General features: G+C 41.7%; 1 protein-coding gene and 1 long non-coding RNA gene across 2 annotated transcripts in view; one reads left to right on the top strand and one right to left on the bottom strand.

Annotated features, from left to right (window-relative positions):
- The window catches only part of LOC108899030 (zinc finger MIZ domain-containing protein 1), a 109,611-nt gene that overhangs the window by 70,351 nt on the left and 19,759 nt on the right, over nt 1-19,501 (top strand). Inside the window, exons 4-5 of the mRNA XM_018699251.2 lie at nt 4,641-4,754; nt 9,195-9,300. Coding sequence (XP_018554767.2) covers nt 4,641-4,754; nt 9,195-9,300 — 220 coding nt within the window. The remainder of the gene's footprint in view (nt 1-4,640; nt 4,755-9,194; nt 9,301-19,501) is intronic.
- LOC127139175 (uncharacterized) lies at nt 9,597-16,142 on the bottom strand. The gene is made up of 2 exons (XR_007809172.1): nt 15,823-16,142; nt 9,597-10,904 (listed from the first exon to the last, which is right to left on the bottom strand). It is a non-coding gene; the product is annotated as an uncharacterized LOC127139175 (long non-coding RNA).

The following is a 19,501-nucleotide window of genomic DNA, read 5'->3' as shown; positions in this document are numbered from 1 at the left end:
TGGCAGAATTAAACAGACATACTTGCGTAACCCCGGGCTACGGGGCTCTCCCTTTGATCTCTTCTCTTAACTGACGGCCCGTTTTGTTTCTGGGCTCCGCGCTGAGGTCCACCTCCTGAAAAGTACATCAGAAGACCTCTGGGAAAGCGTATGGGGCCTTGTGCTTAGACGCAAGTGTGGACGTGGCAAATTGTTTTACCCTCAGCAGGGAGTTCCCAGCTATTACTGAGAATGAGACAAGGTGAGGCAGATAGAGACAGGGCGAGTGTTTAGGGAGCAAACAGAGGGAAGCCTCTGTGTGTGGAGACAGACTTTGATGTTCTTAAGTAATAAGGCAGAGAGAGGTAAACACTCCCTGTCTTCTCTTCTTCACTCTGGTTACCTTCTTCACAGCAGGAGATTAAATATTCAATATCCACTCCTTCTTTAGTGATATGGTAGATGAAATTGGATTCTATGAATCCACTGCATTGCTAATAGCTGATGGGTTATATTAAAGCAAGTTCACAGAACAGGAAAAGAAAAAAGTTTAAGCAATTCAAATGTCATGGGGTTAAATGTATTAACCCTGCAAGGCAAAAATTTAAACAAACACGTTCCAATGTTAGCGGCCGGGGGTGCAGCACATGGGTAAACATGCCAATTAGAGAGATCCATGGCATACAAGGAGGCCTCCAGTCCATCTAATAAATGGTTAAGCGTCGGGTCATTTCAAACCAACCAGGAAGAGCCAGCACCCTGCTAATAGAGGCAGCTTTGTGCCGCAGACAATCAGGGTTTGGAAGACCCGCATAATAAATACCATTTATGTCCTGCCAATTAGACTAGCAGTGAGCCCATTCAGCCGGCCGTCTATTCTCCTCCCTGCACACAAAGATGATCATCAGGGGAGATCAGAACAATTAACTCACTATCTTCTCCCCCTGCTCCCCATTGTCCAATATCCAAGCCATTAAAATAATTAAGAAAATATTGTAAACCAATCCAGCTGTTTGCTTTAATTGAAAGTGTGCACATGCTGAAATTTGGCATCTCAAAGGCAGTATGGACGGGGAGCAGGAATATAAATGAAGGCTCCTCCATTGTGTTGTTGTTTTCTGGGAGATGTGACATGTCTGTCTGAATACTCCCAGCCAGTGCAGCGGACAGGGGAACAAATTGATTTTGTTGCTTAAATGATAAATTACTGCTGAGCGCGATGATAAAGTGGAGGAAATTGGAATCCGTCGACCTGATTGAATCACGGGTTGAAAGTTAAATCAGAAATCATTACGGTGGTAATTTTTGAATTACCATCTTGTTGTGAAATTGCCGTAATGTAATTTTTAAACAATAACTTTACCAAACTAACTAACAAACTATGGCCACTGCAGCCATTTTTCACCCCAGTACACTAATTTTCACACAAAATTTGTAAAAACTCCATCACGCATCTTGTTTACTTCTGAATTATTTGACATAAATGTTTTAAAAAGTAGGTAACTAGGTAGGGGTTCATGGCAAGTCTGACTGCTAACTCTTGCATGATTTAATATTTGTTTTAATCTCAGCTCATATAATGAATTTTGATATTTGGTGCTCAAACGATTGGTGGATTAATCGATAATCAACAGGCTGAAATTTACTCAACAACAATTCTGAGCAAAAATGCTAAACAAAAGCCTCCAAAATGCACTGTAAATTCAGTATCGTTAGGTTTTGGACTGTTAGTCGGACAAAATAAAAAATTTGACCTTAGGCTATGGGAACTTGTGATGGACAATTTTCACTATTTTTGGAGATTCAAAAGCTTAATTGATTCATAAAAAATATTAGTTGAAGCCCTAGTACTTTTTACCCCAGTATTTGGAAAAGGTAAACAATACTGATTGTGTTTGTTTCCTTATGCTGTGCGCAGCTGGTGCTTAATACCTCAAGGGAACATATCTGTAACTTTTAAAAAGTGCGACAGCAATATAAATATGTTCCCTTGTTTAACCTCCAAACAGACGAAGATGTTTAAAAAGTGATACATAAAAACAGTTATCTGATTTCACCCCCAACACATAGTTTCTCAGTGGCAGTTTGTTTTCCTCTCGCGTCCCAGGATTGCAGCCGTTGTGAACACTTTGGGGAAGATGAGTTTCGTGATACTGCTGGTATCTATTTCACAGACAGTATTTTTCCTCTCACCGTGGGGAAGCCAGTTTTCTGTCAGACTCTCCACTCAGTGATGCGTACAGGGGGTTGGCGGAAACTATGAACTCTCCTTTCGCTGCAGGAGCACTTCCTCTAACTGTAAGTGTCAATATTTCAAGATAAACTGGAAGACGAGCTTCTCTTTGCTTCTGCTGCTGCTGCTGCTGCACTGGCCATGGAGCCGTTTTTGTCTGTCACTGTGTTCTTTCCAGGGTTAATTGTCTCCATTAATATGTTTTCACTGCTCTGGGGCGTCAGTGAATGTAGAACAACAACAGCAGCAAAAACCAAAAGCTGTGAATCTGAAAGGAAAAGGAGTCTTTGCCAGATCGCGTGCGCTGTCACATTCGGTTTAGCTGCAGATGTGCAGATCAAGTCGTTTCCAGACATGACTACAGAGGACGATTGTATCTGAAGAAAGCTGTATTCTCAGGGCGCTGCAAGTCCCGTCCGTCTTTGTGTCCCTCGAACTGGGCCGAGCTTTAACTGGAGTGTAAATGTTGGAGGATCATTCTCACCCAGGGGATGGGGTTGGGGGAGGGGGAGAGTGAGGGGTCTCTTGGCCACTAGTTTAGGTTTGATTGGTGGGTTTTGGCCAGAGAAGGGGGAACATCTGTGGCATGGCAGTGCCAAGCTCTCCGTGTGACAGCCACACTGGTGGGACCAATTGTTCTGAGTGCAAAGAACAGTAATCACTTCAAGCCCAAGTGGTGGTAGTGGTGGTGATGTGTGTGTGTGTGTGTGTTTTCACCCCTCTATATATTCTCTCTCCTTCCCCTCTTCCTCCCCCTTTCCATCCTTGGTGCGCTGATTGCGTGCGTTGTCTAGCTTCCAGACTCATCTAAATTTAGCATCTGTGGATGAGGATGTGTTTCTCCAGGAGACTTTATCCACCCGTAGAATTTACATGCTCAGCAACCCCACCACGTCTCATCCCAGTCTAGTCTCCCCGAACAAAGATGTGTCGGGCAAGAGGGGAACGGTCTCGGACAGAGCATAAAATAAACAAGACTGGTTTCATCCGGCCCTTGTCAAACGTTGGCTTTGTAAATTGATATGAAAGCTGCCTCACCAAATCCTGACCTCTGCTGCCCCCTAAAGAGCAAACAAGAAAAAAGCACCGCAAGGCAGTGACTGTACCGCTGTCACTTCCTCTTCTCCTTTTCTCCCTCACAGTGAAATCAAAGCACACAGATGTGTTAAGCAGGCAGCCATTCACTTTAAGCTGACAAACCTCTCTATTTACCTTTGATGCCATGGAGTGGGAGTCCATTTGTTCCTGGTTTGTACAAGTGCACTACAAAGGCTTGTGTGCATAATCTCTCCAAAGGCAACAGATTACTGCAGAGTGGAGGTGGCGCGTCTGCTCCTCTGTTTATAAAATGATTCATATTGAGGTTTGAAAGCTTTTAGAGAAGAAATGACCACCAGTGAGTCCAATGTGGTGAACCAGAGAGGTCCATTTTTCAGTTTCCCTTACTGCTCTACAGCAAGACAGACAGCAGGGTTAGTGAGTGGGCTGCTGGCTCCAGTTGGGGAATGAATGCCATAAAGGGGTGCCTGTAGGTCAAGGAGCCTGTTGTCAGATAAAGTCACAGCACAGCTCAGGGCCGGCTGGTGAAATAAGGGCTTCCTGGGCTATTCATGCAGCCACACAAGGAGATTTATTGCACTCAGTGGCGAGGCAGCGCTACACAAACCTGGGGAGAGTGAGGTAGAGGCATGAGCCTAATGGGGACATACCCCTTCAGTCCAGAGCATTAATACTTAAAACCTGCAGTATAAGTAATCTAAAGTGTGATAAGCAAAATTTGGGAAATGTGGTCATAAAAATGATTTTTCCTTTTAAGGCACTCTGAGTGCCTTTAATTATTCATCATGTTATTGGTGTGGCCCTCATGTTTGTGACAAGTAATTTTCTCTATCACTATCCATCGTCTGTTTTCCATCGGTTATTTTTCATCTGTATCTAGGGAGGCAGCAAAGCTAAGCAGGTCATCCAGCCTTATCCTCCTTATCCTTTTGGCTTTACACCCTTTCAGTGTAGATATAGAAGTCTAATATTCAGAACTGAAGCAGGTTTGGAACATTTTATTGTAGGACCATAGCAAATGTATTAGTAGTTCACGCAGTAATAGTTAGTGTTTAATCCCTGTAATGACTAAATCGCCATGTCAAAACTGTCATCTGTCAAGCAGGCTGTTCTCCTGTTGTAGATCAGTTTTATTTAACAGGTTTATTATTTTCTTGTATTTGATTATACAGAAATACATTTACAAGTACAAGTAAATGTTTGTACATAAGTATAATAATCTTTTTAATGCAAATCCCTTTTCCACAAATAAATAAATAGATGTGTAACAAATATATATCTCAGAATATCTCTATTCTGTTTCCTTGTGACCTTTGAATGTTTCTGGTCTCATATTCCTAATCTTTCCGCCTTTTTGTCCCCCCTCCAGCACTTACAAAATCCAGCAAATTTCCAAACAGCAGCGACTGAGCTGCTGGACTGGTGTGGCGACCCCCGAGCCTTCCAGCGTCCCTTTGAGCAAAGCCTGATGGGATGCCTAACGGTAAGTTGCCAGTCATGACCCCCATACTCTGCAGTCTCATACCTACAGGTTCAAGGACAGGGAGAAGGCCGCTAAAAGCAACTGCTGCGTTGGCTCTTTCCATAACTCCCTCAGGGATACAACAGAAGTAATGTTTAGCTGCATGAGCTTCACTAAGGTCAGTGGAAAATAAAAGGCATTTCAGCCAGTAGAAACTACTGAGATTTAGTCACCTTTTAGTGACTTCACTTACAGTTTGTGCTGCGGCTCATGAAATCGGCACTCTGGAACACAAAAAGGACGAGTGCAATAACGTCCTCAAACCACAAAGCAATCAGTGCTTATAGGAAAATACAGTTTCAAAGCCCTTAATTCCCTGACTTAAGTGTCTGGAGGCCTTTTGATTAATTGAATAATTAGTATCCCATGGCAAAAAGGCTTGACTGTTTTGAGATGTATACTGTAAACAAAGAAAAGATTTTGTTCATAATGGAAACATGCATCAGTAATTAGTAATTTGCAAGACAGTTTGCATATTTTGACTAGATTTAATCAGAAGTAGAGGGCAAAAGCTTTTTGTCTACATCACTGCACCAAACTATCAAGAGGTAAATATGTAAATCCTTCACACTCTCAAGTTCTATATGTATTCAAAGGGATACCCTGCCAGAAATCTCTTTTGCCTGTCAAATGCTAACCCCCTGTAGGGTTGAAAGGTGGCCTTGAAAAGTTTGTAGGCAGTTTGCTCTTTCTCTGAGGACAACGACTGTCAGTTTGGAGTTGAAACACTATCAAAATGTCCATACAAACCATTCCTGATTCAGTAAGTCCAGTCAGTGTCAATCCTTTTTGACCCAAAAAATCAATCAGTGCTTAGCTTCTGCTTGTTGCTAGCATGGGTAGCCGTTTATGTTTGTTATGCTTGATCAATTATTAAATGTGGCTAGCTGTGGATGAAGTTGTCCTTTCGGCCACATTTTTTTTTTTTTTTTTTTTTTGGTATATTTTTGACAATATAGTATTTGAGGTATTGGGTCAGCAATGTGTTGGTTTATCAACCAGACTGTGCCTAAATACACAGTTTACACAACACACTTCCAATGCGATGTTAGCTATTAAACAACATAATAAATAAAACAACAAACTGTTGTTTATATAGCCATATTTTGGTGAACAATGTTTAGAACATCCTAGGTGTATGGATTAGCAGATTGAAGTGGATAATAGTGCTTGCTTTATTTGTTTGGGTATTTCTTTAATCCATTGTAACTGCTTTGAATCCAAGCTGACTATAGGAGCCAACTATAAACTACTCTGCTGAGCCACTTTTCAAACCTACAGGGGTTATTTGATAGATTTTTAATGGTGTATTCCTCAAATAAAAATCTATTCAGACTTATTCTGTGTCAGTGCAGACAGGAGAGGTACTCAATGGAGGAATTATTCTCCATTCTCTACTAATTTTGGGCCAAGAGATAGAGCAGACAGTCAGCAGAACAATGGATGGACTGCGAATGTGTCACTCACCTGTCACCTTGGGCCATACTGTGCGTTAATATGCTCATCTCCATATTGCCTCCAGCAGTAGATAAGTGATACATATAGCTCCTGTTGGGTGCGATTTGTAACCCCGCCGAGAGAGCGTGGCTACAGCAGGCAGAGGAACCCAAGAGATTTGTACTTGAGCACCTCAGTGAAACAGCAGTGACACATCCCCTCCATTCAAGTGATTGTTTGTGTTACTGCTTTAATGTGCAGCAGCAGGTGACTTTTCCTCCATTTCGGCAATTCAATTTGTTTCCTGCCGTGAAAATCTCAAGGTTTTTCCTTTTAGTTTATGGGTTGTATAGACCTTACGGTGAACCACACTGGGAGAGAGCATAGAGAATCTGATGTGGTTGTGAAATTACTCCATCTCAGATTGTAATGGTAAACACTTCACCCCGTTGCCTGCATGTTTGTATCTCAGTGCTGCCTCAGCACTGGCATTTGGTGATATCAGACAGGTGGCTACACAGCAAAAAAATCTTCTTCTACAAACAACTTAAGATTTTGTCATCAAAAGAAATTAAACAGTCTGCCAATGAGGTAAGCAAAAATAACTTTTTTTTAAAATAGACTAAAAGTCAGGCCACTATGAAACACATGTGACCATAAAACTCATTTTAAAAGATGTGATATAAACAATGGAACATAAAAATATATAAATGAATCTCAATGTGGAGCTAACAGGACTGCTTCATTATACTTTTCACCAGGAGACTGAACTGTCCTTTGGGCGATGTAGTATAAAGTGTAAAAAAGGGCACAACAGTAAAGCTCTAATTCAATTCAGAATAATTAAATCCAATGCAATTTAAAAACATTTCAAGCACCATTTTTGCATTAAATTATTACACTTATTTCAAGGTCACTTGTCTTGATTTTTCTTTATTAGATCTTCAATCTATTTTTTTAGCTGCAGCTGAGAAGTAACTAATTGAAGTCTGAGGTGGTTAGCATGGTTGTCTCATGAACATGCCAAGAGAGAAAACAAGGTACTTTGAGTCTACATTTGCGTGTCATTGTGAGCATATTAGCATGCTAACTTTATGCTTAGCTCAAAGCATTGCTGTGCAACCTCACAAAGTCATTAGCATGGCTATAGACTTGTTACTAGTATTAGGATCTAGACAGTGTTTCATAGTGGTTTTTATGCTAGTTTCAACAAATGAAACTAGAAAATAAAACTGTAAAAAAAAAAAAAAAAAAATTCTGACCATGGTGGCTGCAAGCAATGCTGATTTTTTGCAGCCTACTGAAAATTAACCTTTTAGAAACAATTTACTGCGGAGCTTTAAAGCTCTGACGTGCACATTCAGATGATTGGATTTGTCAAATAAATAAGTTGTTGAATGTTAAAAGCACATGTTTGCCTCATGGTCTGCAATCCACCACAACTCCACTGGCTGTGTACAATTTAAGTCCTGAAATTAGAACTACTAGTTGTAACTTCTTACGCTAGAATTACCATTTAGCAAAATGTCCCTCACAAGTTTAGATTCTAATTAGGCAGCCTATACTCATATATCTTCTTCTTAATGGGGATTCCTATAAATAAAGGCCAGATATACATACTCTGTTTTGGTGTCACGTCAAGACTATACTTACAGAAGATAATGATATGGTGCAGAGAGCAGTGTTCAGCTGTACTACCTCAGGGCTAGTCTTGAACTTCTGAGAGTGACAGCAGGATCGCAGCTATGAAAAGCCAGGCAGGCAGAGGAATCTGTCTCTAGTGAGGCCCGTTGGTCCACACAGGCCTTAGTATGTCCTGAAGCTCTAAATGATTTGAGCGGGTCTCTTTGAGCTGATAATGGTGATGGTAAATCAAAGCAACGTGTGCCACAAAGGGTGATTTACACTACCTCCTATGGCATGTGGATGTTTCTCTTAATGTTTCCTCTCAGTAGGCATCGCTGCACTGGAGGCCACATTTTCTTCTCATCTTGCTGTCCACCGACTCATATGGAACTGATAAACTTGTTGTGACTTTATCCTTTAAGTTCAAATGGATCTTTGGTGCTGCCAAACTTCACTCTTACGTAACAGTCACAGTCTGGGAAAATGTTCAATTCTCTGTTGAGTTCAACTACCAAACTGCATCTATATTCAGTATATTATGTTAAATAACTTATAGATGCAATTTTGTATCTTTAAAGATTAGAGTTTAACACCCATTTCAGAACTTATAAGGTTTTGCTGCAGATCTGGGACTTTGCTAAATTGCTAAATTAGGCATACTGTTTTCTGAATATGCACTTGAATGAATAAAATCTGTATTTTCTGTATTTGAAGGCAAGGGAAGATAACTTCATACAGCACAGAGGCAGAGGCAAAGTGCTTAACATGGCCAAAGAATGAGCTGAAGCTGTCCAGCAGGCTTTTTGAGAGTGTTGCAATAGTCCACCCTGCTGGAGATTAATGCATTTTTTGTCTTTTAATTTCTCAGAATCTTTTGCTTTAGGAAAAAAATAACACATTTAAAGCATTCTGCAGACTTGGACTAGGTAGCACTTTCTAGTTGTCACTGACGTTATTTAGCTGTTAATGGAATTGGCATCTTTGTGGCCTCATTCTCTCTAGGAATTAAGAGATGAAAGATAACAACTGAGTTAATAAAAACCTTCCAAAAATGGGTTTTTCATTAGTTTGCAATGCAATTAACTCTTCAGTTGGACATATATTAGTTTCCTACAGTAATGTCAACAATGAATTAATTGACCTCCTGTCTTTATTATTGACCTGTTCATGTGTCAGACATGCGCTTACGTTACAAGAAATAACATATCTGTCTTAAAAATGCTCTATTTACAAAGACTCTATCTGTCATTAGAGATTTCCTCAGTAGGAATAATCTTCAGACGACAATAGAATCTGACACTGTCCTCACTGAGTGCTTCATGCTGTCATTATGTTCAGGTGGTCAGCCGCGTAGCAGCGCAGCAGGGCTTCGACTTGGACCTGGGCTATCGGCTCCTGGCCGTGTGCGCTGCCAACAGGGACAAGTTCACTCCAAAATCAGCAGGTAAGACCTGAGTTTTCTCAACCGCCGTCTCAGGCCATCTGGCCATGCTGGCCTGTCCGGACCCAAAGTTCCTGTCTGCATTTTTGGCAGCTTTTTACGATAACCCACCCATTGCTACTAGACTGTACAAGATCATGATACTCCAGAAAACTACACCCAACTGTCTTGGACAGCTTTTCAAGTATACCAAATGGTCACTGGTATATTTGAATTCATGTCTTATGTTTTAACTTGACTATTTATTTATTTTTATTATTATTTATATATTTCTTGCAAAGATCAAAAGAGACAAATGATGCTTTTCAATTATTTTATTGCTCTCAGAATGATAAACAGTCCAACCATTTCTATTTTATCTTGGCTTTCAACAAACATAGTAATGCAAAATACCTTTTCCCTTTTCAACCTCATTGAACATTAAGCATTACCCTCTAATGTCTGCATAAACCCTCACTTCTTCATGTCACATCTCACCTCCAAATTTGTTCACAAAATGGAGAATGTGTTTGTCTGTGTTTGTTTTCTTCTCCAGCGTTTTAGACAAAGCATACGCAGCATAATATTCCATTTATCACACATGCCAAAAAAAAAAAAAAAACAACTACTGTATCAGTGATGATGAGTTCCTGTTTTCATACATCTCCGTCATCTTGGTGCAGTGACAGATTATTGGGACAGATGTAGACTGCTAAATGTTGTTATCAAGCTGGTGAAAAAGCATGCTGAAGCACGACGGGAATGAAGACGTATAGGCTGTCAGCGGCTCAAAAGATAACAGGAATATTTTGTGCTCCTTTACAGTTTTTGATTTGTGGCTTCCACCTGTCTTGGGTTAGAGGGAAAACGAGGGTTGTGCAATTGCTTCTGTGCGCACGGCCTCTCCACTGAGCCGTCCTAAATCGGCTAGGACGTGAAAGTCAGAGCCACATATTGTTTGAATTTTTGCTTGTGTCTGACTTTTCTGATTTATGGAGTTGACTGTTTTATATGCGGTTATATGAGGCTTCAAATCATGCGATGTCACTCTTGTGTCAGCCACAGGGGAGGGGAATCATTCTCTGCCTGCAATTAACTTACACCGCCAAATGTTCTAATTCTACTTAATGCTAAATCAAATCTCAGGCCCTACTTTACGGGCTTAGATAAGATTGCCAATTGATTCTCCGTCTGAATAATTTCCTGCAACAGTAGTCATCTGGAAAGCAGCATGTACTTGAGCCTAGGCAGCATCCCAAAGTGCATTTCATGGACAATTATGTACCTGTATATGCATGAATATTTTGAGGCCTGTAAAGAGTCAACGCGGAGGCATTCTCCCTGCAAAGCTCTTAGTGGCTCTTTTGAGTTGAGGCCCTGGTCGAGGAGGTGGTTAAGGCGGAGAGAAAGCCCTCTCTGGCATCCGCGGGAGATGGCTCTTAAATGACACTCCCACAGGGCCCCAGGGGCAGGACCCGCTCCCTGACGTCCAGCGGGGCCTGTTGCCGAGCGACAGGAATAGGGAGCGGATCACATGGTGGGGCCGGCATGGCGGCAGCAGGTCGGCCATCCCAATGCAGAGACAGACGAGTCAGTGTCTGCCGCTCGCTTAGGAGACTGTTGAAAGCCTGAGACAGATGAAAACAACTCTGAGAAGCTAGATTAGGTCTTTGCAGAGAGGACATGGGATGCCGTGAATTTCATGTTTAATTGCATAGCATGCAGAGTTATGCAATGCATAACTCTGCATGATGTTATTTTAATGATAATTTATTTAGCCAAATCTCATAGTTTTCCTGAATGTGCTTCAACCTGAGAGCTGCGAGTCAGCTTTGTCATGATACAGTATTATAGCCTACCATTTGTTGCATAACAAGCTTTTTATTGTTCTGGATAAAGACAGAAAGAAAGTGTTCCACCTTATTTTTGTTCCTTATCTCTGCTAACAAAGGGGCTCGTGTGAGCCAAAGTCTGGGAGTTTTCAAAGCAGAAAAAAAAATGTCCAGGGAGCATAAGAAGCCAGCTCTTGTTCTCATAACCACTGACCCACTCAGCCACATCATGCATCTTGTAATCTGCTCTGAAAACCTCAGTTTGACGTAGGGAGATCTCTGATGGTTGCAAGTGAGGCTCTCGGCCACTGAGAGACATCAGGTCAATGGGTGAGCTCTAATAAGTAAATCAGATTTGGTGTCCCATTTTAACCAGACCTAACTTGTCTTAGCTCTGACACACGGCGTGGTGGAGCTATTACATTTCTGTTATGTCATCGAAATTCCTCTCTTCTCCGAACATGGGAGAAAATTGGAAGAGGGGGGTGAAATTGTGCTGAGTGGAGAGCAGAGCTGATTCCAGCAGAAGGAAATCAATGTTCACAGTCAACTTAGAACTGAAACAGGTTGTAGCTTTGACAAATTGATTCATTTTGAAATGCTTCCAACAGTTTAAGGTACTGGTTTGTTAATTTTTTTTTTTTTGATTGAAAAGGTTTATAGGGGCAAAACACAATCCTAATGATGCCTGTAATATATATCGTCTTGCCTGAGGAAAATGTCATTATTACCTCCTATTGATTTTATCAGTTAGAAGATATGTATCTGAAATTCAGCAAAGTGAGCAGTTTAGAGGTTTAGGTCATGTTTGCTGTGTATTAATGATGTTACTGTGTATTAAATGCCTGTCTAGCAGACTGGAAATGGAGAACTCTACACGGTGTCATTTAGTGAATTGTACTACTGATCTCTATAGTCGATGTACTCAGGGGGATTGGCCAGTTGTAGTCCTTTTGCCTCTTTGCAAGCTGCCCACAATGCTCAGGGAGAACTGGGGGAGGGCCGTCTGTCTGCTAGTAGTGACCTCTTTGTGAATGAGATTAGCCTGCTCTATTAATCTGTGATTACTTGGACTGTCTTACCGCGGGGCAGAGCCACGCACGCAGAGCTGTGGCGACATCAAAGCAGGGAGATGAATCGCTCAGTGTGATGAAACTCATCAGGCCCTCCCCACTTTTTCTCTCTTCCCATCACAGGGTACATTACAAGGTCCTGTTAGGCCTATTTCGTCAGTGTCACACCCCTCCTGCACCACTGGAGTGGTTCGGTCTAGTTCGAGAGCATCGACAAAACGCTTAATCACGATTTTTCCTCCAAGAGGGTCAGAGTGGCACATTCCCAATTGTTTGCGCTTCAGCAAGCTCTTGGAATTCCTCCGCTCTAAAGAGTGAAAGGAGGCACCAACTTATAGAGGAGGAGAAGGGGAGGGGAGGGGGGGGTTCTAGTCTGAGTTTTTCAGCTCTTCAAGGCATTCATTCTCTCATGTAACAAATGCCTGGTAAACCAGCTATTCAGCACGTAATTAGTTGGGCTTCAGCTCTCGCTCTGTCAGCCTTGGGTGTCTCTACACAAATTTATAACATGCAGGACCATTTTCAAGTCTGATCCGTAGACATTGTGGGCTGTAGTCAACAGTGTCAGCGTGGTACAAAATGTTTAAGCAACAGAGTTTTTGTGCTTTGTTTCGCCATGTTTAGTTGTTTTGACAGTGGGGGGTTCATGATGAGATTTCAGAAGGTGATTTCTGAGTTCTCAAACTAGTTCAAGCACGAAGAAGCATAAGCCTGCGTAGGCAGGGATGTTGTGCTTGTTCACAGTTGTAGATAAAGATTAGGAAGTGTTACCACCTGCTACATACCATAGAAATGTGAAAAATATCTAGAATATCCATCAGATATCATCGGCTTGCCAAGAATAATCTCCAAAATCCATAGTCCATGTGAAAAAATTAGGTTTGAGTCAAATGCAGTTTAACAGTTAAAAAACTTTCCTCAGTTAAATAGAAAGAGGAGCATCATGTCAGGGCTAGTGATTAAGCTCATTTCAAGATATTGAATTTTTTTTTTTTTTTTCAGTGGAGATTCTAGAGCAGGGAAATTGCAGAAATTCTTACCTGTGTTGAAGGAAAAAATAAGGTGAAGGATGAGACAAACATTTTCAAGTAAAGCTTTTGTATTTAGTAGTAGTGAAGTGGATGAATTCTTAACCACGCTGGTGTGCAAATATGATGTACATTTCCTCTAAACTGTAGCCTGAAGTTCTGATCATACAGCTGCTTCCACCAAGCCCTCCAGTGAAATGCTGCTTAAGACGCAGAGGTCATTCATGTTGCCACTGAGCTGTGGAAAGGTCTCAGATTCTGTACACAATGCAGAGGTCAGATACATACACACACACACACCACACACACACACACACACACACACACACAGGCCTGCAGGGCTATAATTTCTCTTCCCAGAGCTTTCCACACCAAAATGTTTTGTCTCCTCTCTTGGTGCTTCAACATATAGTTTAGCTGTGGCTTTTCCTAAATAGAGAATAACACAGAATCTAAAAACAATGTTGGTGGCCCTAGACCTTGTATGACTGTCAGCTGTAGTTGGATTAAATTGAAGAAAACTGTATTTAAGAAATAAACAGGCATTAGTTAATCAGGTTTAAATGCAGATTTAAGACAGAATTGGAAGCATAATTTCAGACAGTGATGAGCCATGGTTTCTCAAGTGGTGTCTGCTATTATTTTAGTCCAACAACTGTTCCCTCACTCCATCTACTGTATAAACTTATAACTCTGTATTTAGTCTTGGCAACTTTAAATCATCTCTGATAGAGCTAAATACACAACACACATTATAATCATTGGACGCCTGTATCTCCAGCTCAAAAGTACATTTTCTAAATCAAATTAGTTCATATTCATGATTCATTCATGCTTGATTTTATCTACCAAACCTCAGTGTATTTTCTGGATATGATCTTTGTAGAAAAGCTTTATCTTTAACATCTTGAAATTGAACAATTTTTTCTCACTGTATGGCAACTTTTTAATGAAACTACAAGTTAGCTTATTCAAACTTGAGCTGCTATGTATTTACCTTAACATCAATTGTAAATATTCTATGTCTATTGTGTGTCTTTTTGCAAACATTTTTTCCAAAATTCAGAGGAAATATTTGGTATCTTTGGACTTTTGGGTCCTCGCTAGAATATAAAATGCAGTTATATGGATTCGAAAAAAGCTTGGCTGCACGCCATGAGTTTCTAAAGCTGGATCCACCACTTTACGCACCAGAGTTCACAAAGTTAAAGTCTTGTGGAGGTATGTGCACCTGATTCTGTCACAGAAGCTATAAATCTACACTGTGTCCACTTCAGACAATTTCTCCATTTTACACCATGCGATCACTGCATTTGAAGACTTCCACCCAGCCATGATTGATGTGTTAACTTGCAGTAGGGGTGCAGGGCTGTAAGTCACCCACCACGCACTCAGCTGATAGTAAATACCAGGAGAGCAAATACAGACAGGAGAGACCAGAGATAAGAGCTGCTCATCTTGCCTGTCCTTCCTCCCTTAGTTGTAGCAGTTATTATGTCTGTGGCGGCAGCAGGAGGTGATTGGTGGCATCTTCAGCCACTCCATATGGCTGTGTAATTTACCGCACAACAAAAGCGGATGTTTGTACATTAAAATTAATTTACATTGTACCTTTATGCCTCTAATTAAATGCTTCTAATTGTATTTTAGCCACAGATGAGTTGCACTAATTTGACACCTGAATTGACTCACTGCCGGTGAGTGCAAGTATTTTTATTTGCAGAATGACAATAGATGCTCCAGACTGCCTCAGGTGGTATGTCTACCCACAGTTTACATGTTTTATGGGTGTGTAATTATTTATCCAAAAGCTTACTCAGAGCTCGTGTGTGCTGATAGACAAATGTGGCCTAATTGGCCCCTCCCTCTCTTGATTCCAACCCTCTGCGCATCAAGCCACAATACCCAGCCTCCTCCTCCTCCTCCCACCCTCTTTCCCTCCCTCCCTTCTCCTCCTCATCCTCCATGCCCCTTAATTACAATGACTAGTTTGATGGATTAAGTCAACTGTATGCAAAGACAAGGTTTGGGGGCCGAAATCACTGCTTAATGCACCCACCTGAACCGTTTCCGTCACCGCTCTCCTGCAGGACTTGCAGTGCATAACATAACAAATGTTGCTTTAAATGAATTGATTGAGGCTTCTTTTACTCGTTGCTCTGGACCCGGGCCAAGATACAGGCTGTCTAGCACATTAGGCACCACCCCCCTTTGCAAGTTTGAAACGTGAGCTGCCTGCATTTTTTTTTTCCTCCCTCTCCTCTCCTCCTCTCCCCTCCTTCCCCTCCCCTCCCTCTCTCCCTCTCTCCCTTCTGGCGAAGTGGCTGTGGCTGCTTCTGTGTGATGTGTGTATTGGGAGAGCAAGCAATGGATCACTAGACAGAAAAAGAAGATACATCAATAACAGCTGCATACATCCGAGGTGAGGAGATAAGCATTTGGTTCTCTCTCTCGCTCCCTCTCTGCCTGTCCTCTCACCCACCCACCCCTCTCTCTGTCTCTCTCTGTCTCCCCCCTCTACCCCCCCACCCCCACCCCCACCTCTGTGTTTAACCCTTTACTGCTGCTGAAGCCGGCTCCTAATTTTGCTAAATTATTTGTGACGATACCTACCTTTCTTCTTCTTCTACCACAAATGTGTGTCCTCCTCCTCATGGCTGTTGGTGCTGTGTGAAGTTTCTTTCTCTTTCTCCCTCTTTTTTTTTTTTTTTTTTTAACAGCTTATCCCTGTTTTCCCTCTCATTGTCTCTGGGGTATTTGTTGCTTGAGTGCAAAGAAGCCGGTGGCAAGTACAGCAGGAGCCCATTAGCAATGACTCCATCTGTGATTGGTTTTGCCTGCGAAACGGAGAGAGAGCAGCCATGAATAATTGATGTGTATTGTGCAGTCAGTCACTGGACACGCAGAGAGAGAGGAGAGGAAAATGGAGAGAAGCTGCTGCCCTGAGACACCGAGGGAAACCGGGGGGGGGGGGGGGGGGGTGTAAGGGAGAAGACAGGAAGGTGGGAGGGAAAGAGAGACACAGAGAAAAGAGCTTTAAAATAGCTGCAGTAGCAGTAGTGCAGAGATTAAGGCTGCCCTGTTTCGCCTTTGTTGTTCTGCTGTTACAGATTTGTGCTCAAAAGTGTTTGTAGACACATGAGTCCCTCTTTTTTTTCTGTGACATGAAAAGTGAGCAATGAGCAGGGACATTGCTGGAGTTAGTCTGGTTGAAATGCGGGTGGCATCTTAGACATGGAGGTGGGTGGGGGGGCTGTGACTATGCCACTGTGAATAGGACGGAGCTGCGAAGCTGTGAGCTGTCAAAAGGAGGAGACAACAGTTAAACAGGGTTGTGTTTGCAGGGGGTGTATTCAGTGACATGAGGGAAGGTGGATCTGCTGCTGTTGCTGCTGCTGCTGCTGCTAAAAAGAAGAACTTCATATTACTTCACCCCAGGAGATGGAGGAGGGTCAGACAGAGGGGTTGACTCCTGCATTGGTGGGTGCAAGCAGGCGCCCCGTCACGTCTTAAACTAACGGAATGGGGTTTGACAGTATGACGAGTCCCTCGCAGCGCCTGGCGTGATAGAGTTGCAACAGCTGACTGCTGCATTTGACCCACTTACAGCTCACACAGAAGGGGTCAAAATGGCCTTGATTATCTCTCTGAGTCGCGCTGACCTACTTGAAGCGGCGTTTTCCGCGAGACTCCTGGCAGTTTATCACACCCACTCCCCTCGGTGCCACACAGCACAACCAGCCAGGCTCACTGCAGAGATACGCACAGATCCCCCCCTGTGTAAGAATTCACTGGTTTCAGCTCAGTGATTCAGTGTTTCTCATGGTCCAGTCATGCAGAGTTTCTAAAACAGGAGCAACAGATTTAAATTTTAGACATTTGACTGCATTCTGATGCAGACAACCTGTTTTGTTAATGCCGAATACAACTACCAAAAGTTTATCTTTTGAGTATCAAATACTATTTGTCTGTATGCTTGGAAGGTCTTGCTCTGTCATTCATAACAGTTGCAATGGATTCCAGTGATGATAAAGAGTCAGAGCAAAAAAAAAAGAGAGAAAGTGTCCAAATATCCACCAACCCACTTCTCAATCACTGATTCATGTACTCAGTATGTCTGTTTCTGCACTCCATAGCTAGGTACTCTCCTTTTTTTAAAACTTTTTTAACTTAAAAAAAAACCAAAAACATTTTGATCCATTCTGACATCTGTTTTGCTGTAATTGTGAGTTACCATCAAATCCAAGCTAACTAAAGCAAAGGATCAAGCACCTTCCAAGCAAAAGGCAGATTTTGAGTGCAGTATTCCTTTAATGAATGAGTATCTGTCAAGACAGAGTCAGCTGGTGTAATTATTTCTCCTTCTGACCTCACTTGAGAATAATATTCTGGCATGTTGGCTCTCTTATTATTCACTTTGCTTTCTCTCCTCTAAGAAGGCTTTTGTTTAGCCATACAGTAAAGTCCTGGTTTGGGCAATCACTCAATGATTTTTCCCTAAAATGTGTCTGTGGGACAGTTCCCAACATGCTAAGACAAGAGGGGTTTTGCAACAGGCAGTGTTTGTAAAGAGATGTCTGGCTTGCTGTACAGTAGTCCACAGTTCCAGCTATTCATTACTGTTGTTTTGTCATCTCCAATGAATCTCTTGTTCTCTCTGTATTGGAGATGATATTTTTCCACCAACATGTAAAACTGCACTGACCTTTTTCCTTTTAAGTTTTTCTCAATATAGTCCCAAATCAAAATAACAGCACTCGGCGTACAGGAGCAGTTGACGCCATTCGTGTGCTTGCAGAACATGCAGGATCTTTTCATGTGGCTTTTTGAAAGAGCATTCAACCATTTATTCAGTAACTACAGCATATTGTTTGTTTACACCTCTTGTTATATTTTGATCATTCATCCAAACTCAAAATAGGATTTTGATTACATTTGATATGAAACCTTGCAAGGGTCAGACTTTAAATTGTGATTAAGATTGCAGACAGTCACAAAAACGTGAAAACTAGCAAAGTAATACAGCCACTGCATAGATATTTACTGACTGAATAAGATCTGAAAACAGATAATGGTCTTAAAATGTGATACAGTCTGTTAATGGGAGGGTCAGGGACAGTCAGTGAACCATGAAAAATAATGTGTGCTTATCAGCCATAGAGTAGTTGTACCAGTGTGCCTCAAGAAGTGCGACGTGATCTCCGAAAATTCAGATAATTTGAGTTTTAAGATTGCACCGAAATGCAAGGTGTAACTGTAGGTGGATTTTTCTCCTCACATCAAAGGGGGGGCACAAGCACCTCCGCCTACTTGTTTTTCTAAATGTAAGTTCTTAAGAGAACAAACAACAGCAACCGAAAGCAGACTTCAGTCAGAGCTCAGTTATTTGATCTTAATTTATGATCAATCCCGCAGGTGAAAAGTAATCATCCACTTGGTCTTGTGTGTGATGGCTGTGGATTAGGTGTCAGAGCGTAGAGCAGTGGAAAGCGCCTCACTTGATCTGAGAGTGAGTTACCTACTGCAGAGAGGGAGTAAAGGCCTTTACATGGTCTTGTGTGTGTGTTCAGACAGTCTGAAAGCAGCGAAGAGATGCTTTTAGAGGGAGGCTTCTGTAACTGGTGAAGAGAAACAAACCAAAAGCTGTTGCTGAGACACTTAGAAGTTGATTACCAACGACGGTATTGGATGATGCTAAAGCTGCAGATTAAACCTCTATAGGTGAAGAGCAGAGATTTAAATGTGATCAATCAAACTTAATTCCTGCGGCATGACCCACAAGCCCCCCTTCAGAGAAACCTACTTACACGTATTTCTCCACCATAGCACTATGATCAAACCTTATTTACTGTTTGGATTAAGAGCTACTGTATTCATAGCAGGAATGACGCAATGTGCTGGAAATGACTGTACTTGATTAGCATTGATCAACAATCCTTAAACTGCCTGCACTGGATATTATTTTCATTCTTTTTTTTTTTTTTTTTTTTTTTTTTTTAACCATAATTCTGTTTATTTCAAGTTATAGTATGTTATGTCCTTCTCTCCTCGTCTGTGAATTACAGCCTGATATTGTTGTCAACCATCCAGTCACCTCATACGTTTGTTTGAACAGGGGAGCAACTCCTAATCAAATGTCTGTTGTCATTCACTGAATATCTTAGAAATGTTTGTGAAGTACAGTAAAAATGTAAAATTTGAACCCTACAGAAACCAGCTGCTGCAGGAGGTGTCAGTCTGACTCAGGTACTTTGCTGTGTGTTGAAGTGCTGCACAGGAAACTCATAAACAC

The sequence above is a fragment of the Lates calcarifer genome, linkage group LG23 (genome assembly GCF_001640805.2).
Source record: "Lates calcarifer isolate ASB-BC8 linkage group LG23, TLL_Latcal_v3, whole genome shotgun sequence".
Taxonomy (NCBI): domain Eukaryota; kingdom Metazoa; phylum Chordata; class Actinopteri; family Centropomidae; genus Lates; species Lates calcarifer.
Note: the sequence above shows the minus strand (reverse complement) of the source record. Positions and strands in the feature narration are given on the sequence as shown.